Below are 18,554 nucleotides of genomic sequence, written 5' to 3'. Positions count from 1 at the left end.
CTAGTTCGTCTTGACTCACAGACATTGTTGTAGAATCTCACATTCGTAGAGAAGGCGACTTTGATAAGCGCAATTAGTCCATATGATATGAACATGAAAGATCGTTGGCACAATGCAGGGGTTGATGGAAAGTGATCAGGGTTGTTTGCGCTACAGTCCGTTGCGTTGACAGCGTCCGCCCCCTAATTTTCGGCCTGAAAAAGGTAAAAAAAAGGGGCTTTTTACTAGAAAACCACTAAATTGCTCTAAACTTTATATATTAATAACTCTATATATATATAATACGTACAGCTAAAAGTTTGATTAATTAGTCTACTACTTAAAGGCTATTTAATAATATAATTTTTATTACTAACTATGTATTATATATATATATATATATAATTATTAGTATATAAAGTTAAAAGTAATTTTAAAGAGTTTTTAAAGTAGATATTATAAATACTACGTATAAAGGGTTTTTTTTTTTTTTTTTTAATATTACGTTCAATATCTATTAACTTAAAAACCCTTTAAATTACTTTAAACTTTATATTTTAATAACTCTATACGTACATAATACGTATAAATAAATAAAAAATTATCATAATTACTTAATTTAAAGCTATTAATTAATATATTTTTTATTATCGCGTATTATATACGTATAGAGTTATTAAGGTATAAAGTCTAGGGGGGTTTAGGGGAGTTTTAGGCTAGCAGAAAATTTTCCTTCCAGGTCAAAGTCGGGGGCGGACGCTGTCAACGCAACGGACTGTAGCAAGACACACCTGCCCGAATTTCTAGGGTGACCCGCAGATACAAACAGTCACTTACTCACACTCTCTCCAGTAGCTCCAACACATGGGCGGATACTAAAAAGGACTCGTCCATCCGCCGAGTCCTTGACTGGACCATGTTTCTCCTCTTCATGTTCAAGACATGCTATTAGTGCCTCCGACTGAGATAACTGATTTCATTTGAGGGGATGGACGATGCCTTCATAATACGGCCGCCGCCGGGCGACGACCATCGAGACGCACTCCGTGGTCACCGGCTGCCGACTAATCTTAGCCACTGGGTCTCGGCGTGCTTGATACACGGTATTCGGCACAATGAAGCTTTTGCAACGTCGGAAGTCCAGAGGCTCTGCTCAGAATCGCAAAATAAAGCCTTTTCTCGCGCCCGCAACGCTCGGCTTATTATGAGCAACACCATCCCTAACATGGCATCTGACGACGACAAGCCGTATTGCATTTGGTATCCAGACGTGGCTAGTGAAGAAACGTACCGTCAATTGGCAAAGCGTTACCCCGACATGCGGTATGTGGTCGGCCGGGCCTGTGCCGTAGCTGGCTATGCCGGCCTCTACGACGAACTCCGTCTCCTGCCTGAAATCTCTATCGCGCAAGAGGCCAGAGACAATATCTCTAACGAAGGATCTAAAGCCATATTCGACAGCATAATGCGCCAGCCTGTCTGCTACGCGATTCTCGACGACTACTCCCGGTATTCCCACCCCGACAGGCCAACGTCGCCCGCGTTTATGAATGGCGACACAGCTGTGAGGTCCTCGTTGGACGTCCGACTCGGGCTAGACAAGTACCAGGACTGGGGTAAGCACTACTTCAACATCGCCGAAGACTACAACATCGACGAAACCTCATCGGAAAAGACCAACAATGAGGAACTCGCCCCTGAGCACATTGCGTTGTTCTACACGCCTCTCCTCTCGCACCTGCCGACCACCAACAAGGATGCTTTGATCCTCATGGCGGCTTATGAGGGGAGTATTGAACGATATGTCCGTCTCCGCCGGCCGAAAATGCTCCACGACGAACACGCGGCCGTCCTTCGCGGCATCTACCACAACACCACCTTTGCCAAATGGTGGTATCTTCAGGAAATCGATCCAAGTAACCGCTCCATCAGGACCGCTGCCCTGGCGCGCTTCATCATGGTCAACGACCTGTCACACGTCACACACTCCAGCCCCAGCAAACACCAAGTGCCCGCGATGATCTGGTGGCCCCTGATTCCAGAGGAAGAGACGCTGAAGGAGCTCGTCCGCCGCCGGCCTGATATGAAGTTGCAAGTGGCCATGGCATGCATCGCGGGCGACTACAGGGCTCTCTGGGAGGATCTCGCGCCGCCCCCGAGCTCGGAGCTCTGGGACCAGGCGCGGCAGGCACAGACTCGCAGCTGGCCAAACAGCCCCAACAGAAACTACTACGTCGACTACCTGGAGCAACATGCCAAGGAACTGAGGTGCGATATTGTGAACTTGGGAACAAACTCCGAATGTGAGGACGCGGCTGTCCGCAATAAGGAGCCGACGACGACGTGGCTCGACTCCGGGATCTATGCCCATGATTTTGCGCTGATGGACTCTAATCCCGACGAGGACGTTTATTCGACCACGGGTCAGGCTAATGCGGCTAGTTGGGAGTTGTTGATATGCTCAAGCGAGGAGATGAGGCGGCGGGCGCGGGAGGAGAACGGTCTTAGACTGTACGACGACTAGGAACTTCTAACTAGAGTTTCTAGATAACTAAGCATCATTTTTACAAGTCGCTATTTCGTGAATGCTTATTAATCTATATTCTCTTAGCAGTCAATATCTGTAACTTAGGCAGGTCTGTATATAGGAAACCTTTACTACATCAAAGCTTTACTAGTAGTTAGATCGATTGCACCTGCTAAATTTATTGCAAACTAATAAGTCTTAGTTCGATCTTCAGATAGAACAGGAGGGCAGATATGTGGTTATCGGGGGCCTGGGAACCAGTGAGGGCTAAGCGGCTTGTCTACGCTTGAGAGACTAGGTTACGCGGAAGTGAGACTGTTAGATTTCAAGGTTGAACTGCGGACGGAATTGCCCTGGATTTGTACTGATATTCCAACGGTAATAGGCGTCCCCTGCAGGAAGAACGGGACCACGATAGCATGTTTTCAAATCAGAACAATGTCTTGAAGCCCGCGCTCTTCGAACATGTATCCAGGTTGATACACCCCATCCCGCTCCAGAAGACCGAGGCATTCATGTATGTTGCGTTCATCAGCCGTTCGAAATGAGATGTGAAAGCATCCTGAGCGACGAAATGTGGCTTGGTCTCCTGTCCCAGGGACTAATTGTAGCAAGAGACCAACTATCCCCTTGTGATTCCATGTTCTCTTCAAGGGTAGCAGATGAGTGGAGTCGTTCAACCGCCACGCCTGATCATGCGCAATATTCTCAACCAACTCGGGACTCAGGGAGTTCTTGTCCTGCCATGAGGAAAAGCTGCTGACTGCTTTCGATTTGTAGGCTCTCCAGAAGCCAGTGCTGGCAAGCATATCTGTGCTGACTTTTCTCAATGGCCCACGGATGGCAAGACCCCGTACAGCGGACGTTTCAAGCGAATCCAACTGGAGGTCAGAGTTGAAGCCAACAGTGTCAGAAAGTACTCTGAGGGAGATGCAACTCAGCTTAGTGTCTGTGGTGTTAAACTCGGGCTTCAAGCTGTAAATCCATGTCTCGAGTTCCCCGCATAAAGAAGCCCACGACCAAGACGGAACTAGTTGCGTTGTTGGAAAGCGTCTTATCTGGCGGAGAGCGTATCTTCTGGGGGTCCACAGCAACGAGTTTACAAGATCTTTCTCCCAGAAACCCGCAACGAAGTTATCGTCTATGAGCTCGCCCACAGTATGCGCTAAACCGGCCGCAGCGGCCAAGCGGTCTTTTTCGAAGGCGATGTAAGTGCCGGCGTAGTGGTTCGTAAAGTCTCTCCAGAACGAGTGCACAGATTCCTCGTCATCTTTCTTCAACGACCGTATGTTGCCCTCTGGAGTAGGACCTTGATACCACTCAGCGCAATCATCTAACGGAAAAGTTTCGTTGGCTATGAGCTGATTACATTCCCACCAGATCTTTCCTGGTGTGTAATGAAGGATGCTGGGTGACAGAGCTTGTTCTTGGGCGACCCACGCTGGGGAATTGTGGTCGTTGAAAGTGATATGTTTTTGGTAGTCGATGAGATCAATATCCATATAAAACCCATTGAACCGGAGCTCCTTCAACTTCCAGTCGGGTCTCGTATCGTCAACTAGAAGGCAATCGACATGCCATAGACGATTCGCAAATGGCAATAGGGGTCGCTCCCCGAACAGCCCGGTTTCGCCACTTTGGTAACTGGTTGCCGCGATATTGCATGCCGCGTATCGATAAAAGTCCCCCATTATCTTCGATTCATTAATCCAATCCTCCTTCGAATCTTGAATGATGCAAAGAGAATCTATCCAGATATGCTGGATTCCAAGCTCGTAAGTAACGTCCAGTGCGTCTTTGAATGTATTCGATAGCTCATGGACGGGCACCTCCTTTTGAAATGCTTCGTAGGTAACACTTGTCATTTTCAGAAAGTCGCCGTTTCCCCAGCAATGACTCAACGTCGCATATGGAGTAGATATTGGTAACTCCTTTGTCTGGCAGAGTTTGGCTGAAACGGTATATGAACCGTGTGGTCTCCAGACATGAAGCAGACGGGTCGGCAGAACGCGTGAATCCAGCTTCCAAGTCCGACTCGAACACTGTTCATACCAGCTACGCGCAAGTTCCATACTCATTGCAGATCTTGCACTCGTTGTCTTGGGGGTAGGGTCTGGCACTGTTCAGCTTTAATCGTGATAGGTCACAGAATCATAGCGCGTACCTTGGAAGAACTCCGGCCCAAGACTCGATTTCCAGTTGGTTAAAGAGTTAAAAGTCATGGATGCAAGCAAGTCAGGACGAGCATGCGGTGGGCTACATCGAGCGCCTGTCACCTTATGCCCTTCGCTGTCGAAGAGGTAGAACGATAGCGAAATTTCGTGGCCAGTCAGCCTGATATCGTCTGCAATCTTCATGTTGCATTGGATAGAACAAGCATCGCTTACACCAATCGTCATTTCGGATTCATCTACGAATTCATCGAAACTCTGCAAAAGACTTTCACAGAGATGGCACCCGGCGCTCACAGATCTTCGCAAAGACGATATGGAATGATGATATGGGCGCAAGTCTGTGTGCAGTTCTTCGTCGTTGAATCTCATGGCGATTCTTCCTCTGGGAAATTCGCGGCAGACCGAGCACAACTTTGACACCACTTGACCTAAAGCGAGCACCAACGGTGCCGGTAGGTCTGTTTCGGACTCATTTCTATGACCGTCGGAAGACGTCGGTTTGGAGTAGCCATTATCTTTTGTTTCCAAGGCGACACCTGATGTTTGAAATGGTGCCGTGAGCTCGTCGTTTTGCATATTGAAGGAGATTCCTGGGAAGAGGTGGCAGTGTCAGCTCAGTATACGCAGTTGCGAATTCGCAGTTGCGGTAAGCATAGTATCTGGGTCAGAAGAAGCGACTTTGGCTAAAGTGTCGCATTCGTTGTCTGCAACTTGGTTAGAAACATCAAAATCCCCTCAATCGGATTCAACTCGGCTTTGGGTCGTTGAAAGAGATTGCTTTATGCATCAGGATGGGGCCAGAAACGACGGGGACTGCAACTTGATCGGCGGGTGCATAACCAACACCCGGCGAGCGAGCGTTGGTTTTTCTTGGTCGGTCCTTATTCTCTGACCACACCGGCAAAGTGAGATAGATGGTACATGGGGGAAATCATGATACTCTTGCAGTCACAGGAAATTGCAAAGGAGAATCAAAGAAACTCTGGTCAAATCGATTTTATTTTCTTTCCATGCAAATACAATTGTTCAAAAGAGTCTTTCGAAAAGAAGGTGAAACTCGCCATATGCCAGACCCAGCACCAGTCTCTGAAGGTCTCACAATGGGTATCATGGCGCCCCAGTACAAGAACAGAAGAATACAAGCTATGTTGCGTCCATGCATTTAGAGATGCTTAGTGACGCTTGGCCTTGCGCTTGCAGCCAGCCTTGGAGCCTCCAGAAGTAGAGGGAGTGGCAGAGACAGGAGCAGAAGAGACAGAGCTGGCAGTAGGAGCACCACTGGGACCAGCACCGCTGGGAGCAGCGCCGCTGGGGAAGGTGCCGTTGGGAGGGCCGCCAGCTCCTCCGGGGCCACCGCCAGAGTTTCCAGAGGAGGTGTCGACACCGCCGCCGGCATAGTAGTGAGCGGCGGCGCTGGCAGAGCTGGAGTAGTCGGCAGTGGTGTTGATACCAACGGTGATCCAGGCCAGGACGCCTTGAGAAATGTCGTCGCCGAGGAGAACATACTGGACGAACGGGTCGTAGTCATCGGTGGCCTCGCCGAAAGCAATGTCATCGGCAGAGTTAAGAGTCAACTCCTGCTGGTTGGTGCTGTAAGGGGTGACGGCCTCAACTTCGGAAATGAGGGACTGATCGAAGAAGAGCTGGCCGACATGGTTGGTGGTACCGTCGACATAGGTATCGTTGTCGAGGACGGTAGCGCCGGAAGTGCTCTTGACGTGAATGTGAGTAGCACGGCCAGTGTAATGACCCGGGAACATTGTATCAAACTCAACGACACCATCGTCATCGGTCTGCTGAACACCGCGACCGAAGGTGGAGTTAAGACCACCCTGGCCGGTGGCGGAGACACCGGAGTAGACGCCGGTAGCGTTGCAGTGCCAAGCGTCGATCAGGATCTCGGGCACTCCAGCACAGGTAGCGACATCGACAAATTGGACATCGAGATGCAGAGGCACACCAGACTGGCCATCGGTCATCTCGCTGCGGATGAGCTCGCCAGCAACCCAGTAGGGACCAATAGTGGTCTCAGGCACGACGACACAGCTAGCGTTCTGAGCGAAGAGGGTAGCAGGGTCGGTATCCAGAGTGTACCCCGCTGAAGAGGCGTGGTCAATGGCTGCCCAGGTGTTCAGATTCTCCTCAGTGCGGCGGCGGATAGGGGCTGTAAGTCGAGTTGTTAGTATTCGCGAACTTGATTTTGAATCTGTGATAGAGCGGTTGAGCCTTACCATTGGCAGCAATGGATCGCTCGGCGCGAAGCTCCTTGAGCTTGGCATCGCGACGCTGGATGGCACGCTGCTTGAGGGCGACATCGGCAGCAGAGCCGGCACAGGCGTTGAGAGCCCGGCGGTTGTTGGCGGCAACGGAGCGGCGAAGAGCCATCTCACGCTTGTGGACCTGCGGGTCATGCTCCTCACCCGGGTGAGCAACAACACCGGTCAGGAGGAGAGAGGCCGCCACGGCGACGCGGGTCATGGCAACCATGGTAATTTGGGTTGTAAGATAAATGTCGAAAAAGAGAAGCCGAAAAAGAATGTTAACAACTCGAGTGAGACGAAATTGTAGAGCAACCGATAAGAAGCGAAGGAAGACTGGTGGTGGTGAGAAAAGAAGAAGAGAAGTTCATCCACTGCTTCTCATCGTACTTATGTACACCAGCTCTGCAAGGGAAGACATCGCCATGATGATTTGCCTCCCGACTACCAATTCGAGCTGGCAGGGCGAGTATGCTCCGGCAATCTTTTGCAAACTGCGTACGTAGCGGTGACTCGTCATCATCTTTGTGCCACAACATGGGTTCTGGCGTCGGCATAGACTGTAAACGGGTGCGATTGAGGCTGTAGTCAAATGCCAAGCCCCGGTATGTGGGAGCTTAGGCGGCGGAGGGTGTACCTTAGTGTGACTCCCGTACTTTGCGGGGAAGCACCGGCGAATCAGAGCGGCCTTAATTAAATCACCTGCACGTCCGAATGGTTCGGACTTTTTAAGGAGTAATTAAGCCAGGGGTTAAAGATAAAATCAAGCGTAATGCCTTGTGGGGTCTATGGATAGCATCTCCTGTGCTCCTCCACCGTAGCGCGCCTTCTGGACCAATTGTCTCGGGTGACGAGTAAACGCTATCCAGAATAGACGTTTTCTACGGAGACGCAGACAGGTTTGTACGGTCCAGCCGTGTCTTGCATCATGGCTATCGACACACAGGGTGGTGGACCAACCTCGGGTGTCGAAGCTAGGGGTAGCACAAGTACCCAGCCGGGCTTAGCTTCTGTCTTGTACGCGTACGCCAGCAGCCCGAGAGCAGCTCGCCGTTCTTTCTAAGCCAATTTACCATCGTGAGAATGTTTTCCCTCATTGAAATGTTGGGGCCTCTGCCACTTCTCGTGTCATTCGGTGCGTATGACGGAATGAAAGGATCATTGACCTGATCTGTAGTGCGACGACCAATGAATTCATGTTTTGCATTGATCTCCGTTGCTCCCACTTCACGAAACTGTTTGCAGTTCTTGGGAGCTGTTCATAGCGGGCGAATTCATAGAAACTCATTATACGCTGTGCCAGAAGCCGAATAACGAGTGCGTATGAGATCGATACCGGGCCAGCATTTGTCATCCCAGAGGCCTGAGCAGAACGTTATTGGGACCGGAAATCGAACCAGTCCAGGGCCGCTGGCGACGTTATTGAGAATTTTTAAATTATTCCAATTATGTATAGAGTGAGCTATTACCAATAATCCTCTGGTGACTAGGAAACAAGGTCGATGATATGTTCAAGGAAGAAAAGCCACCTTTAGTATCAAGCAAGAAGATTAGGCCTCACATGGTGTCTTGAGAACGAAGGCGAGATCTTTGGTCGCATCACGATATTCGCTAGATTTTTTAGAGTCTTTGAAGACTTAAGGTATTGGTTTGTCGTGCTGAGAACCAAAGATTAAAGAAGGGATGGGTTGACGGAGAGCAGTCGACAGAAAGAAAAGCCGCCACATGCGAAGAAAGCCTCTTGACCAAAGAGGTTAACTACAAAGGCCCTCAAATCTATACTTCAAAAGTGTTATTTTCAACTTTTACGTAGAATCGTCACTTTTGATTCTATTTCTCGGGTCTCTAAGCTTTCTTTTCCTATTCCACTTTCTGTTTCTCTTACTTCTCCTAATATAGTAAGCTATAATAAGTACCCAAAGCTGTATCTCTACTCCCATGTCTTTGGCTGAAATAAAATGCAGTCAAACACCAGACTCACAACAAAAATGTTCACCTGGCCCACTTTGCCATTTGAGATCCGCCAGGCCATTCTCGAGCTCGTCATCAGTCATCAGAATCCAAAGCGCGACCTTGGCGAGCAACCAGACGGAAGAGGCACTGCTATATTCGCAACGGTCTGCACGGGATGGCAGTCTTTCTTCGAAGCAAAACATTTTGGGATGCTGTTATTGACTCAGCAATGCCTCTCAGACTTCAAGAGAATTGTTCAGGGTCGAAGGAGAAAACTGGTCAATCATATCTGGCCTCGCATCGAGCTTAACCCTTACGACTACAGATCGTGCTTGCTAATGGAAGATCCCCTGGACGAGATCAGCAATCGGGCGGTCTTTACAGATGCTCTCAAAGTGCTTTTTGGATGTCTAAGCACCTGGAATGACTCCAGTGACCGAAGCGACAGAGGTTTGACGCTAGAGTTATCTGTGTACTCCCCGAGTGACGCAGAACACTTTTTCAAAGAGTACGACTTTACGCACAATCCCTACTCAGATGCGTCAGGGAACTTCCAGGCAACTTTAGCCGACAGAACGCATCCCAAGTTCCACGACCTCAATCACCTGTGGGAATCTGGCCGACGCGTAAGTGATGACCAAAGAGTGTTTTCAAATTGCCTCCGCATTCATGGTCTAAAAGGTCTCTGTATCGTCCCACTAAATTATGACGATAGTCCGCCGTTTTCTGCTAAGAGATGGTTACCAGAAGTAGGCATTGTTACCAAATTACTCATCAGGAGGCAAAATTACCGACTGATCCATCCTGATGGTCTCGGCCAAATCCTCGAGAGATTGAAAGGGCTCCAAGATGTCGTATGCGAAACCCCGCAAATCCCTTCGCACCAGACTCTGGCCAGATTCGACAGCCGTAAGTCCCATTGTTCATGTCTGTTTTCTTGTCTACAGAGGCATTCCCTGCTTGACTCTAAGTCACGCAAAGTCCAATCTCTTGCTGCTGACTGATGACGCAATGCAGGGTATTGTCACATATTCAGGGATTGGATACCGACCACTTTGAAGCATTTGGCACTTTTTGAAGACTTTGACGGGAATTTCTTTTTCTGTCTCAAATACTTATTAGAAGATTACGCAACTCGGCTCAAAAATCGGGAACTTGGTCTAGCTCTGATGTCTGCGAGCAAAGATTTGGAGAGCCTGGCCGCGCCCTTCATCGTCGACGCTGAGGACTTTCTTTATCCATTCAGGCCTAGAGATAACTTAGACCCCGCTGATCAGAGAGCCGGCATTCAGGACTCCTGGGACTGTCTCGAAACGTTGGCGCTCACGTCGCAAACATCATCAGCACGTCAATCCCGGAGCAAGGTCAATGATCTTCTTCATGCTGCCGCCAATGCAGCTCGGAGAATGCCCAAGCTACGTGTCCTGGAGATCTGGTATGGTCAAGGCACAGAAGAAGGCTGCATTTTCCGTTACAATCGTAACAGCGGTAAGATCTTCGTTTTGAGTAATGTTAATCTTCTTCTGCGAATGTGGAACAAAACTTGCCAGACCGAGATCAAGGCTAACACTTGATAGGGAGCATTACTTGGCAAAGTACGTGGCCGTTCGGTTTTGCCCCTCTGGATCTCAGTTCATGGGCCGAGACGATTAAACAATACTCTGGCGACCGTCTCCAATATGGTGACATGGTACAGGTCGAGGAAATGGGGCTGAATTATACACATTTCCCTGCGTCTGTTTTGCGCAGTCTATGGTTGAAGGACCTGGCTCTTCATCGGGTATCCTTGCGTCAACTGGAGATAATGGGAGATCAGCCATGATATTGAGAGCAGGCAATGCTTTACAGCAGTCAAGCGCAGGAACAATGCATACAAGGTTTCATTCTACAGATTATGAGTTGGAGGCCTGGAACAAGGGCATTATTCGAGCCATTGCAGGGCGGAAGAGTAGCGTATAAAGCCTGATGCGCGACGACGGGGCATAGAATTCAACGCTCTGAGGGAGACCGTTTGCCTGCAGCCTACATAAAGGACCACAGTCACTCTGCAGTCATCTATGCCATTACTATTATGCTTGAATACATTTCAGTCGACAGCGGTCCAAAATACCAAGCTCAAGACGACGAGGTCTACAAGTTAGCTCTGCAGTGTATGCTCGCAACATCGTGGATCGTGGCAAATGTTAAGTCGCATTCTAGTCAGAAAGCAGAACACAACGCAGACGACTAAACACATTCGCCGCCTGTTCTAAAGTGAAAACTATCATTAGAAGCCTTCTATTTACCATTTTCTTCTCCCCATCGCCAACTAAACCACCCACCCAGACCGACTTCCCAAAGACCTTCGCTGAAGATTGTATTTAAACTGGCATCGAAAGCTTTGAAAGACGTCAATTGATAACGATGGCCCTACGGTCCATCTCTTGAGACATTATGAGCCAACGGCTCGCTGGAAAACGGTCTACATCAAGTTAAAAAGGACATAATCACCCATACCCAATAGTCCACTCAAAATCTAACCACCGCCGTCCAGCATCTTTACGCCTTTCTCTCTTATTCCGGGCCTTCGCGCCAGCGGACAGATTGCCTGACTTTCCTGGTACAAAAGTAGTAGGCGGATGCGACTTCTTCAACTCGCGTGAGACCGCTCATCTGCCGTCTGGGGAGGGGGCAAGATGCATGGGTTTCCATTATCTATCTCGGCCACGGTCAGTGGCATCCATTGTGGAAGAGTATGATATCTCTTGAGGCTCCGCTATAGACCTGTTCCCGAAGTCCTTTTGGTGTCGATGGGAAATATGTGAAGCGCAGGCGAAATGAGACCGCCTGCATTACTTCTCTGTTTATGAGAAGCGCACCATAGCTGTCCGCCAAGTTGACTCGGCTGAGGTAGTTGAAGGCTTCATGGTCTGCTATGCGGGTGCAGTAGCTTGTCGTTATCATTTTCTCTGCGATCTTGGTTATCTCTCGTCGTCGTCGTCGTTTCTCTTGATCTTTTCCTCTCAAATAGCCAACAGCATACGTCCGATAGCAAACTCCTCTGTAAGTGACCACACAACATCACAGTATCACAACTCCTGCTTTCAGATTACACACTCACTCGAGAAGAACTGCTGAAATGCTTAAACACAGACCTGGAGGGTATTCAATCTATCAACAAACGACCTCCCAAAAAAGGAGGCCATTCTACACCACACAAATTACTTTTCTTCTTACTCTTTTTTGGTTCATCCCCCCTTTTCCCCTCCTTCGATCCGCCCCAACGCCATCGCAATGCATCAGTGACCAAGAAGTCAGAATCAAACAAGAGGGTGTCTGGTCCTTTCCCACGGGAACCGCATAATCCACTCCCCTTTTCCCTATCTCCTTCATCTTTTCAGCCATACAAACCGGTTCCCTTCTCAACATCTCTTCCTCGAGTCGGAAACATCGACAGACAAAGACCCCTCAACCTCAAGCAGCCCCCATCATCAAACTCTCCACCATCCCCACCGTCTGACACGCCAACTGCGCCTTCTCAACCTCATGCCTCACCCGCCTCTGCAACATCCTAAACCCCTCCCACAGCTCCGCGCTCGCCTCTGCATACTCTGCATACAGCTCCACCAGCAACAGCCCAACCTCCACACAGACACCCACATACCGCGGGTCGATGATATGATCACACGTCCACTTCAGCACCGGCGCGACCGTCGCCTCGTTCCTGCCCTCCAGCGCCTCCCGCGTCGCCGACCGGTGCCGCAGCGCCATCAACAGCGTCAACACGCCCAACGGCGAGTACTCCTTGTTCCCCTGCGCGTCCAGCGCCACGTCCAGCGCCGCGCCGTACCGCCCGTGCCGCAGCGCCTTCTGCCACGCGTTCTCCTTGCTCCGGCTGACCCTCGCGTCCTGCGCCACAATCACCTCCGCCTGGCCCTCCCCCAGCGCCTCGAGCCGCCGCATCGCCGACTGCTTGCGCTTCTTCCCCTTGACGATCTTGTCGTGCTCGTCGAGCGTGCCCGCCAGCAGCGCCGCCATCTCGCGCTCGCGCTCCTTCTGCCGCGCCGCCTCCGGGCCCGTCAGCCGCGTGCGCACCGACAGCACGCCCGACTGCATGCCCACGACGAGGTGGCGGTCCGCGTGCTCCGCCGCGTTCGACGCCGCGAGCACGCGCAGCGAGAGGATCGGCGACGGGTACTTGGTGCTCGACACCACGTTCCAGCCCGTCGTCTCAAACACCTTGACGTGGCCGTCGAGGCCGCCCGTCACGAGGCGCGAGCCGCCGGACGCGAGGCCGAGCGACGTGACCGTCTTCTGGTGGTTTGCGATCTGGTGCACGGGGCGAGCGGCGACGAGGTCGAGCACCGAGACGGTCGGCCCGGACGCCGCGAGCAGGGTCGTGCCGTTCGCCGCGAGCGGGAGGACGGCCTCGACGGGCGCCGCGTGCTTGAAGGTCATGACGGCGGCGTTGCTGCGCCCGCCTATCCTGGGGTCCCAGATCTTGACGGTCGCGTCGTAGGAGCCGGACACGATCGTGTTGGTGCCGTTCATGAACTCGGCGCAGCGGACGTAGTCCTGGTGGCCGACGAGGGTGTGCGTGGGGTCGTTGGTGACGAGGTCCCACAGGCGCACCGTCCGGTCGTCCGAGGCGGAGAGCAGCGTGGTGAGCTCCGTGTCGCTGAAGCGGGTGGCCCAGACGGGCTGCTTGTGGGTGTTCCACGTCTTGAGGATGCTGCGGGAGGAGGTGTCGAAGACCTGCATGCGGCCGGTGTCCTCGGCGGCGACGAGGACGCGGCCGTCGCGGCGCAGAGAGCCGGAGCGCGCGACGTCGGCGAAGCGGGTGATTGTCTTTTCGAGCTTGCGGGTGCGCGAGGAGTAGAGCTGCACGCGGGTGCCGGTGGTCACGGCGAAGAGGCCGTCGGAGGAGGTCGAGGAGATGTGCGTGATGGGGTACGACGTCGGCGAGGGGATCTGCAGCTGGTTCTTGAAGGACTTCCAGTAGCGCTGCTCGGCCGTCACCGGGGACGGGCCCGAGGGCAGCTTCACCTGCGGGAGGGGTCCCACGGTAGCTGCCATTTTGGTTGTGTTTGTTGGGTCTAGATAATGTGTGTGTTTTGGTCGTGCGAAGAGAGGGTGTAGGGGCGCGATTGGGGTGGTGGTTGCCTGCAGCGCAAGAAAATGAAGGTATCGTCGTGATGGACGCTGGTAAATATTTTTTTGGAGGTTGAAAGCTTCTGGTAAGGAAAAAAAAAAGATCTGAATTGAGAATTTCTTTGAACGCTAGGCTGATCTGAGACTAGCGTGCACCCCACCTTGCCGATAAGATAAGCCGCGGGGCCGGGGAGCTCAGGTCCGTTGGAATTCCTCAAAGAAAGCTCATGGCAAATTCAAGGTTAAGCTCATGGGAAAGGGACAGAATTCCATGGCCTGCACGATGAAATAAGTGTAACAGAAACCACGATGCTCGTGTTCTAGTCAGAGTAAACATTGACTCCTCAAACCAGCAATACTCTTTGCGAGCCCTCTAGAGTCTTACTGCAGCAGTCTCTCCGTAAGCCTCAAGCTCCCCTCTCACCCAAGCTCAACGACACCATCATGGCAACCTCATCCCCTTCATCTCTCCCACCAAAGAGCCCGTCACCTGCCATCGTCGACACAAACGCAAGACTGCCAAGAATCAAGACCTCCCATTCTGACCCAAGAACATCAAAACAAACCGTGCAACCAACCCCGCGGTTCAAAAGGTAGTCCTACCCAGCTTACCTTTCCCTCGCCACTCTTGGCAAACAAGGCGCCGCCTCAAAACCACATCCCGCAAACTCGGCAAATACACACCCCCCCACCTCTCTCTACAAGGCAACATCTCACCGAACCACACTTCACACCCTTCACCTGTCCAAAAACTCTCGCCCACAAAACCTGCATCCCAGAACCATATCCAAACGCCCCCATGGATTACCAAAAAAGCTTTCCTCTCGCCTGCTCACCGCCTCGATTCTCATGTACAAATTGCGGTGCAACCACATGTCATGTCAGCCGCCTGCGTCTTCGCTGTCTCACATCACAACAAACTTCAGACGGCCCCATGAGATCACCGTACATACAGCGAGGCACGCCGTACAGACTGCGCAAACCTCCGAAAAACGGAGGGGCGCCCCCGTCTGATCCAATGTTGCACCACCTTGCGCGCGGGCTGGGCATCAAAAAAGTCTAAACACCCAAAAACTTTAAATAGGATAAACAGCTGTTTCTCCAAACGTTTTCATTTACACACCGACAAAACGGCCGTCTTGGCCGAAACTCACGATGTGTCCGTACGGGCGTCGCAAAACGCCCACTGAACGGTTCGCACGGCACGGTCAGACGGTGGAAAGCCCTACGGTGCTGTCGCGCGTCTCACCGCAACGCGGTCGAATGACGTCGCCAAGCACGTGGGCGACGTAAGAGTATGCAAGTAGGGACGAGTAGTCGCGAAAAATTGTTTGAACCTTCTTTAATTCTCATTGACCCATAATAACCTTAGTCTGATCTATGTAACACGCTGATAAAAGCATATTCAAAACGAGGCGAAGTCTTGAATCGGGTATACCATCCTCTCTCTTAGTCATCTCCTTTAGTTGTCGACGGAGCCGTAAATGGTCTCCATCAGAATACCTGAGATGATAATTAGCATCGGAAAGTGATGTTGGTGTTGATTGGGCTGTAGACTTACCAGTAATCCTGTAGGGGTCGGCGTTGGAAGCGGGACGACGGTCCTCGAAGTAACCGTAGCCCTTGGCGGCGCATTCCCTGGGGATACGGATGGAAGCACCACGGTTGGCAACTCCGTAAGAGAACTGGTCGATAGCTCCCGTCTCGTGACGGCCAGTGAGACGCTTCTCGTTGCCCTCGCCGTAGACGGCAATGTGCTCCTTGTGGCGGCCCTCAAGCTTCTTGATGGCTGCCTCGATGTGCTTCATGCCACCCTCAACACGCATCTCCTTGGTGGAGAAGTTGCTGTGCAGACCGGCACCGTTCCAGTCACCGGGGATAGGCTTAGGGTCAACGGAGACCTTGGCGCCGAACTCCTCCGCAATACGGGCGAGCAGGAAGCGAGCGAGCCACAGGTGGTCACCCATCTCAATGCCGACGCAAGGGCCGACCTGGAACTCCCACTGGGCGGGCATGACCTCGGCGTTGGTACCAGAGATCTTGACGCCAGAGTACAAGCAGGCCTTGTAGTGAGCGTCGACGATATCACGCTGGACAACCTTGCCGGTACCAACACCGCAGTAGTAGGGGCCCTGAGGGGCGGGGAAACCGTTAGCAGGCCAGCCGAAGGGGCGGTTGCTGAGGTCGAGGAGAGTGTACTCCTGCTCGAGACCGAACCAGGGCTCGTGGGCGGCGTGAGCCTCCATGAGCTTGGCGCACTCATGTCTGTAGTTGTACTTGTTGGGGGTGCCGTCGGCGTTCCAGCACTCGGAGAGGACGAGAATGTTGGGAGATCCACGGAAGGGGTCGGGGAAGACGGCGACGGGCTTCAGGTAGACGTCAGAGTTGTCACCGGGGGCCTGGCCGGTGGAGGAACCGTCAAAGTTCCACATAGGAAGGTCTTCGGGGGTGTACTCCTTCTCCTTGAGTGTCTGTAGGCACACATTGTCAGTATCGATGTTGTGAATGTGGCGTTATGATGCAAGTCTGGGCATGGTAGATGCTCGGCGCGTGGCCAACTTTGGCCGGCAAGGCTGACATCATGCGATGCGCCTTGTCGTCGAACTGACGATGCTCAAGCGGGGAGCTCCAGTCGCTCATTCGGGGCTTTTGGGTCTCGGGCCCATCGCCAGTGGGGTCGTGACCACTATCACGTCGCGCCGGCGGCTGGCCAACCGGCAAAAAGGATGCGCCCCGACGGCGAGCGGACAAAGACGCCTCTAGACTTTTTTGTTTGCAAGACCTGCAATACCCGAGATGCCGCGTTGAACCCTGCAGCTGGAGGCAAGGCGAGACCTCGGAGTCGCTGCACCAGCCAGGTGGGGCGGGGGTCCTTGCAGAACCGAGTCGTGTGCGAATCCTGTCAGCCAGCAGCCCCGGCTACTGGCAATAACCAGAAGCCCAGCCGAGCAGAGCTGGGCAGGTACGTACAACGACCGCCAACCCAACACCCAACACAGCATCCGCGGGGCAGGCGGTGGTTTGACCCCCGCCAAGCCCCAGTGCTTGCCGTCGCCGCAACCTGCTGCAGCAGCCCGCCTAAATCTCAGTCCGGGGCAGACTCGGAGAGACCCCGAGGCAATGATTCCTCAAAACACGGGGCCGCTTCCCCAGCTTTGTTGCGCCCGCCGCCGCAGGCCGTGAGAGGGCATTAACCGGCTCAGCTGCAACGCGTGGCGGGCCAACGCTGGAAGAGGCGTATCCTTTTGTTCGTGTAAAGAATTCTCCGGCTGCAGCAGTGCGGGCGATTTTGCGGGCGGCGAACCGAGCCAACGCCCGGCGGGTGTGACAAAATGGGGGGGAAAAAAGACTGAGACGCGGCTTATCGGGAAAAAAGACATACCCTTGACTTGGAGCGGGTCTCGCCGTCAGCATCGATCCAGATGTACTCGGCCATGATCTGGCCCTTCTGGTCAAGCTTCAGGTACTTGGCCAGCTACACAGGTAGTCAGCATATTTTGTTCTCGTGTAGATCGAAGCCGATGATGGGATCAGCGTAGGCGGGTGGCTCTCACGGTGTTGGGGTTGGAAACCGTAGCAGCTTCTGTCGCCTGTTGAGGAAGTCATGTTAGCGCAGATTCCATGTCGGATATTCTTCCGCAACACCGCATCGCCCAGCGAGGGGCAGATCGACCGGGTCGCAATAGGAATGACGTGGGGTTTTCTGCGCAGAAAACTGCAGCAGCAGCAGGACTCACCATTTTTGCGGTTTGGGTGTGTGTAAAAGTTTAAAAAAGGAAGAAGTTGGATGACAAGCTCAACGGGTCAATTGAGGATCGAGGAAAGGTTCAAGCAGGTAGATCTATAGATCTAACAAACAGGAAGACGAGAGGATACAGAATAGAGGATGGGTGAAAAGTAAAGAGCTGCGATAAGGGAACAGACGCCGGGGCGGTTGAGGGTTTTATGTTTTCGGTGGCCGTGTCCGGGAGGAAGGCATGGGCTGGGCGACTTGGACAAGGTGACTGGCGGCGATGCCTTTGAACCCAGCTATCTTGGGCGGGATATTGCGTACTGCGTACCTTTGCCGTACCGACTGAAGGTGAACGTACCCGATCCCGCCAGGTACCATCAGGATACTTGGGATGACCGCATCCTGCCTCGTCTGGCCTTTGACGCGCGTGGTACAGAAGCGTACTGGGCAGGCCGGCTGGGTATTCGTACCTTACCGTCCAGAAACTGGGTAGGTTCCTGCCGCCTCTGTCCAGCGGTCGAGGTACCTCCCTCACACACTGAGGTGCTAATGGACATGCCCCCAGCAGGTCCAGGTCTCGTCTCCAGCAGCAGCCCAGTACTGGGTGTCCACTGCCCACACTTTCCCTCAGCCCAAGATAAGGCCTGCCCATCGCGGCTGCAGGGGTGTGGCTGGTTCTGCCTGCTGGTATCGATTGCGTGTGGGGTGGAGGGGTGGGTGTGGTGGGGTGTGGACCCGGAAACAGCAGCCCTGTGATTCGCTCGCCAGCGCTGAGTTTGGGGGACCACAGATACATGCTA

General features: G+C 52.5%; 4 protein-coding genes across 4 annotated transcripts; 1 reads left to right on the top strand and 3 right to left on the bottom strand.

The window, feature by feature from the left end:
• Nucleotides 1–1,204: 1,204 nt before the first annotated feature.
• On the top strand, nt 1,205–2,503 carry CGCA056_v013391 (uncharacterized protein; the record flags this gene model as incomplete). The annotated part of the gene is made up of 1 exon (XM_037328635.1): nt 1,205–2,503. One exon carries the CDS (start codon nt 1,205–1,207, stop codon nt 2,501–2,503), a length of 1,299 nt encoding a protein of 432 aa, XP_037172995.1.
• A 3,349-nt stretch (nt 2,504–5,852) lies between these two features.
• CGCA056_v013390 (uncharacterized protein) lies at nt 5,853–7,167 on the bottom strand (the record flags this gene model as incomplete). Its single annotated transcript, XM_037328634.1, has 2 exons — nt 5,853–6,844; nt 6,912–7,167. The coding sequence occupies 2 exons, from the start codon at nt 7,165–7,167 to the stop codon at nt 5,853–5,855; spliced, it is 1,248 nt and encodes a 415-aa protein (XP_037172913.1).
• A 5,177-nt stretch (nt 7,168–12,344) lies between these two features.
• Nucleotides 12,345–13,946, bottom strand: utp15 (U3 small nucleolar RNA-associated protein 15; the record flags this gene model as incomplete). Its single annotated transcript, XM_037328633.1, has 1 exon — nt 12,345–13,946. One exon carries the CDS (start codon nt 13,944–13,946, stop codon nt 12,345–12,347), a length of 1,602 nt encoding a protein of 533 aa, XP_037173440.1.
• Nucleotides 13,947–15,483: 1,537 nt separating this feature from the next.
• On the bottom strand, nt 15,484–17,761 carry GLN1 (Glutamine synthetase; the record flags this gene model as incomplete). The annotated part of the gene is made up of 5 exons (XM_037328632.1): nt 15,484–15,524; nt 15,583–16,492; nt 17,404–17,496; nt 17,576–17,611; nt 17,759–17,761. The coding sequence occupies 5 exons, from the start codon at nt 17,759–17,761 to the stop codon at nt 15,484–15,486; spliced, it is 1,083 nt and encodes a 360-aa protein (XP_037173438.1).
• Between the last annotated feature and the right edge of the window lie 793 nt (nt 17,762–18,554).

The sequence above is a fragment of the Colletotrichum aenigma genome (assembly GCF_013390185.1).
Source record: "Colletotrichum aenigma strain Cg56 chromosome Unknown KSG_Cg56_contig09, whole genome shotgun sequence".
NCBI lineage: Eukaryota > Fungi > Ascomycota > Sordariomycetes > Glomerellales > Glomerellaceae > Colletotrichum > Colletotrichum aenigma.
The sequence above is the reverse complement of the archived record's forward strand: the minus strand, read 5'-3'. Positions and strand labels throughout refer to the sequence as shown.